General features: G+C 49.1%; 1 protein-coding gene across 3 annotated transcripts in view; it reads left to right on the top strand.

The window, feature by feature from the left end:
• The window catches only part of LOC105900285 (PH and SEC7 domain-containing protein 1), a 28,246-nt gene that overhangs the window by 4,309 nt on the left and 17,937 nt on the right, over positions 1 to 6,000 (top strand). For 2 of the 3 annotated variants that reach the window (XM_012827547.3, XM_031579086.2), the window contains exon 3: positions 4,680 to 4,865. In XM_012827547.3, coding sequence (XP_012683001.2) covers positions 4,680 to 4,865 — 186 coding nt within the window. Of the gene's footprint in view, positions 1 to 725; positions 1,190 to 4,679; positions 4,866 to 6,000 lie in introns of those variants that run through there. The other variant, XM_031579087.2, reaches the window with a different exon arrangement.

Genomic DNA, 6,000 nt, shown 5'->3' on the forward strand with positions numbered 1-6,000 from the left:
AGTTTTCATATCATAAAAGTAAGCTTACATTACCTAAACTAAGTAGACTTAGTTGCAGTGATTTAGGATATTTTAGAGTTTGGAGTCTCTGATCAACTCTAAGGAAACAGAAACCGATAGGAGCGTTTCATGAAATGTTTTCTAGTGCTTCACTCTTCTCCCCTGAAGAGCCAGAGGGTTTGTGCTTTACTGTTCTTCCCCGAAGAGGCCCGAGTTGCTTTTCAGAACCCCAGTACAGTTCTCGTTTTCATATCCCCGAGGAGAGAGAAAGAGGGTGAACAATGCCCGAGGAGGAGGAGTGCGACGGAGGGCCAAGGTAGAAGCAACAGACAAAGAGAGGAAGAGGGAGAGGGGGAGAAAAGGGGGAGGGGGGTTTGACACAGAGAGAGGAAATGCATACCGTATCCAGGAGGAGAAAATAGCCTGGCCGGCGAGCTACTCAGAGAGAGAGAGACACACACACACACACACACACACACACACACACACACACACAGACAGACGTAGACAAACAGAGAGAGGGAACGGAACCCAGACACAGAGGCGTAGAAACACAGAGGAAGAGACACAGACGGGGCAGAGCACCGACCTACAAGGACCTTCTGCTGCTCCCATTTCAGTGGAGGAGCTTAGAACGTTCAGACGGAGAAAAGGAGGGGGAGTAAAAGAGAGAGAGAGAGAGGGAGGGAGAGAGGGAGAGAGAGGGAGAGAGAGGGAGAGAGGGAGAAGAGAGAGAGAGAGAGAGAGAGAGGGAGAGAGGGAGAGAGAGAGATTCAAGACAGAGTGCAGAAGTCTTGTTAGCAGATTAGCAGGCCACCCAAGGCATGCAGGAGGTTGAGGAGACGCAGGCGAGGCGTGCAGGAGCGTGAGGAGACGCAGGGGAGGCGTGAAGGAGGGTGAGGAGACGCAGGGGAGCTCCACGGTCCTCTGGAACATGCTGTGAAATGCAGCGCAGATCTCCTGACGGACTGAGCGGAGCTGCCGGGAGTAAGGCCCCGCTGGACGGGGGCGGAGGAGGGGACAGCAGGGGGGGTGTCCATGAGGCTCGGCGGGGGTCCTTCACCGCTTCGGTTGCGGGACAGGGGTGAGGGGGGCGGGGCCCTGGTGACATGGCCCGCTATGTGCTATGCTGGGGGGGCGGGGCTTTGGAGGACAGCTACCTGTACGCTCCGTATCCAGCTACATACAGGTGAGTACCAGAGCTCTCCTCTCAGCTCCGCACAGCTAACCCAGCTAACTTAGCTCAGCTAACCCAGACCTGTGTCCTGTGTGGAGGGTTTGATACTTTATCACTTATGGGAAACAGTATAATACAGTATTTTGCCTCTTCTAACTACATTGCCATATCTCACCAATGGTATAGCCCTACAGGACATGGCTGTAATGTAATGGAGAGAACCCCTACATGGACAGCATGTTTAGGCCATTGCATGCCTCACGATGTCTTCTGCAAAATGCCCTTTGTAACCAGGAGGTTACTTACTGTGAGAGCATTATAAGATCAGTGCTCACGCTTGACTGATCGGGCATTACTCACTGGTGCTTTTACAAGGGCAATCCCCTCGCCTGTTGGGAGCAGAAGGACTGAGCGCGGTCACGAATCTCAGAATCGCACATGTCTGTGGACTGAGGTAGCACATTCCCCAGTGGAACAGCAAATCTCTTCTCAGCTGTAGTAATATTGTGCAGCGTTGATACCGCTCCCTTCTCAGCTGTAGTAATATTGTGCAGCGTTGATAACGCTCCCTTCTCAGCTGTAGTAATATTGTGCAGCGTTGATACCGCTCCCTGGACATTTCTTCTGGCTCCGACGGGAAACTATGCATGGGTAATGGCAAACAGATCTCAAGTCTTCGTGCCGTCATGGAGCGAGACAGCTGCCCGTGACTCGCTCACTCTAATTGTCTTTTGGCTCGTGTGTTTTTCCCTTTGGAGTGGACGGAAAGGTGATTTAGGCTGATGGCAGAAGGCAGCACAGATCCCCTCTTTACCCCCCCCCCCCCCGCCCCCCCCCCCCCCCCCCCCCCCCCCCCCGTACCCGACCCCCGCCCCGTACCCTCACCTGGCTGCTCTGAGGTGTTCCCCTGTACCCTCACCTGGCTGCTCTGAGGTGTTACAGGTGCTTTACCTCCCCCTGTACCCTCACCTGGCTGCTCTGAGGTGTTCCCTCGTACCCTCACCTGGCTGCTCTGAGGTGTTACAGGTGGCATTCCTGCTGAGGCTCTCGGGTCTCTTTAGGCCAGCGCCCTGTAGGTGTGGTGCGTTATTGGGTAACCATGGCATCTTTGTCTAAAAAGGTTGTGTAAACAAAAGAAGGTCACGTCTGTTTACCCACTGCTGCCGTGATGTCAACAGAGCGCACCTCCCATTTGAGCTTTATCGTGCGTGTCGTGATTGTACTGGCATGTCAGCTTGGCCAGTCCCTGGAAAGGGTGTGGTGCGGTTCTGTCTACGTGTGTGTGTGTGACCAGCCACAAAATAATTGTTTTGACTCTGCAGAAATGGCAAAGGGAATTCTTCTGAGCGGCGTTTAGCCCCTTGGATTGAAGTTGGCCTGTTGGGTGTGCTGGGTCTGACGGGGTCTGGGAAAGGACTGAAAATGAAGGAAGCTTGCGTGTGTCATTCCATCTCTGCACTCTGCTTGTTAGAAGAATGTTCGTATCCACCCTCGGAACCCCGGGTGGAAAGTTCTTTTTCTTTCCTTCTCTTTTTTCCCCTTCTGTTGAGAGGCGATCACAAAGCCATTGTTTTAAGAGTAAACAAACCAACCCCCACACTGCCCCCCCCCCCCCCCCCCCCCCCCCCCCCCCCCCTTTTTTCCCTCCTCCTCCGTGTTGGACTATCCAGTTGGGAAAGAGGTGACTGCGAGGGCCTTTTGGAACAAACCATGCCATGAATGGAGAGGGGTGTTTGGGTTGTAGAGTCATGTGTTTTTCCTGCGCACCTGAAGGAATGCCAGAGAGGAGAGGAAAAGCGAGGCCAGAGCTCAGTCCTTTAAAGAAGTGAGCATGTTGTTTGTGAGGTAGGCCTGGTTCTCTCTGACTCATTTCACTTGTGCAGTCTTGTCTTCTCCCTGTGATGTCTGCCTTGGCTCAGCAGCATGACTAACTGGGACTTTGTTGTGGGAAAGGCTGCTTTGCCTGCCCTCGTTGAGTATTGAATGTCAGCTGTTCTCTTCTCTTCAACTGAGAGAAAGGATCATTCTTAGAGAAGGTTTGACTTCAGATGACCAGGTGATAACTCTTAACTCTAACTTAACTGTGTGTAACATACTTAATGATGTACTGTAAAACTGTTTCTCTGTTTAGTTAACATTTAAAGATATTGTAAATATTTGTTCACTTTTGCAGTCATCTTCGTTCAGAGGAGCTGGCTTAATGTGAGAAAGTTTAGTGTGGCCTGAAATAGGAAACGAAGGAGTTCTGGCAAAGGGTCTTATTTGGGTCACAAACAGAAATGTTTATCGTTGCCTGCCACAGATAATAACCCCAGAGATGGGGCGACGGCGGTGGAGCACAAATAAACTCAGCCATCTGTTATTCATGAACACAGCATTCAACAGCAAACCACACAACACTTGGCAAAATCTGGGAGAGTTCCCAAGGCACCAATGGGCTCTGCCGCGGCTGCAAAGGTTGTACTGGAAGGTCTCTCTGAGATGTGTACTGGATACAGAGCTGTGTATTCACGCTATTCCACGTTGAATATCCATATCAATATACCTGTCATATATGCCTGGCTATCTGTGATGCATTCTGGATACAGTACATATTCCATGCATCCAAGCTGAATATACATACATCACGAGTGATATATTGCCTCTCTTCTACTGTATATGGCTCTGACATGTGAACGATCCGGTTCTCCCTTGGCACTGGTACAAGGCAGCCTGTTATCTACTTTGAGTCTATAACACCTTGACAGCAACCAGATGAGCGCAACAAATCAGTGGCGCCCGCCTTTTATGTTTCTATTCTGCTTTCACTAATCCCTCGTAGTCTTGGATAGGTTCAGATTAAAACTGACAAGCTTTAGCGTCATGTCCTGGGTCAAAAAAAGGAATGGAACATTGCACAGTATTGTAATCACAGGTTGATTGGGATCCCAGGCACTGAACCAAGGCTCACACCCCCCAAACATATCTGCTCATTTCCGTATCTTGTAGCCCGTATTTAGTTGAACCCAGTACTCACTTTCTCCCTTATGGCATTCTTAATCACAAGACTCTGCTGCAACATAACATGCTAATATTGCATCATGTCTGTTGTCATCAGTCCAGTGAATACTGCAAAATTCACTGTAAAAACAGTATCGGCGACTGCTTTTGGAAGGAAGTGTTGAGACAGGAGAGACAGTTGGAGACAGGAGATGCACAGTGGCCCAAGTAAACAAACCATAGCTGCTCTTTTCATTAAAAGACAGTTTTTCTTTTCTCTGGAGAGACACATGATTGGTCGAGACATGATGATGGACACTTCATATTCTATCAGTTAAACTGCACGCTCGTCCTCTGAGTGAACTTAGTGTACTTAGTGTAAAAGCCTGTGTCTTAAATTTCATATTTAAGGTTTTATTCCTAAAGTAAAAAACAATGCTAATACTATACTGACTACTTAAACTACATCATACTATACTGAATGCTGAATTCCCTATTTTAACTGGTGGTCTGCTCTCTGCAGGGAGAAGCCATGCCTACACATCCCGGAGTCGGACCCTGAGGTGGCGGAGCGGCTGGCCTTGGGCAGCCCGGACAACCTGTCCAATGGGAACAAGGCCGACCTGGAGGCCGCCAAGCGGCTGGCCAAGCGCCTCTACAAACTCGACGGCTTCAGGAAGTCCGACGTGGCCCGGCACCTCGGCAAAAAGTGAGTGAGAGCTTCCAAGCGGTGAATGACAAAGGGGACAGAAAAGACCTGTCTGTAGTGAGAAACGCTGTTCACCTGTCTGTAGTGAGAAACGCTGTTCATCTGTACCTGTCTGTAGTGAGAAACGCTGTTCATCTGTCTGTAGTGAGAAACGCTGTTCATCTGTACCTGTCTGTAGTGAGAAACGCTGTTCATCTGTCTGTAGTGAGAAACGCTGTTCATCTGTGTGTAGTGAGAAACGCTGTTCATCTGTCTGTAGTGAGAAACGCTGTTCATCTGTCTGTACAGTAGTGAGTAACGCTGTCCATCTGTCTGTAGAAACGAAACGCTGTTCATCTGTCTGTAGAAACGCTGTTCATCTGTCTGTAGTGAGAAACGCTGTTCACCTGTCTGTAGTGAGAAACGCTGTTCATCTGTCTGTAGTGAGAAACGCTGTTCATCTGTCTGAGAAACGCTGTTCATCTGTCTGTAGTGAGAAACAGAAACGCTGTTCATCTGTCTGAGAAACGCTGTTCATCTGTCTGTAGTGAGAAACAGAAACGCTGTTCATCTGTCTGTAGTGAGAAACGCTGTTCATCTGTACCTGTCTGTAGTGAGAAACGCTGTTCATCTGTCTGTAGTGAGAAACGCTGTTCACCTGTCTGTAGTGAGAAACAGAAACGCTGTTCATCTGTCTGTAGTGAGAAACGCTGTTCATCTGTCTGTAGTGAGAAACAGAAACGCTGTTCATCTGTCTGTAGTGAGAAACGCTGTTCATCTGTCTGTAGTGAGAAACAGAAACGCTGTTCATCTGTCTGAGAAACGCTGTTCACCTGTCATTCTTCTTGTGGCACTTTACCCTTTCGAAAGCATTTAATCAGTGCTTCGTCATCACAATAAACATTAGGACTACATCTGTACTAGTTATCATTAACCCTTCATAAAGCCCTCCTTAAAACCTTTGATCACCACTGGGTAAAACTGTTTGAAGCTTTTGGACGTAGTAAACCAACGTCTGATTCAAGCCAGCTATCCTGAAGGCATTGAATGTCCCGAAGCTGTTCCTTTTGAAGCCTTTCTGTCCATGGCTTCTGCTTGTTACACTGTCAGGGCCCTGTTCAGTGCCCTGTACGTCACGGTGTAGCTCAAGGCTTAC

Source organism: Clupea harengus, chromosome 13, assembly GCF_900700415.2.
Source record: "Clupea harengus chromosome 13, Ch_v2.0.2, whole genome shotgun sequence".
Classification (NCBI taxonomy): Eukaryota; Metazoa; Chordata; class Actinopteri; order Clupeiformes; family Clupeidae; genus Clupea; species Clupea harengus.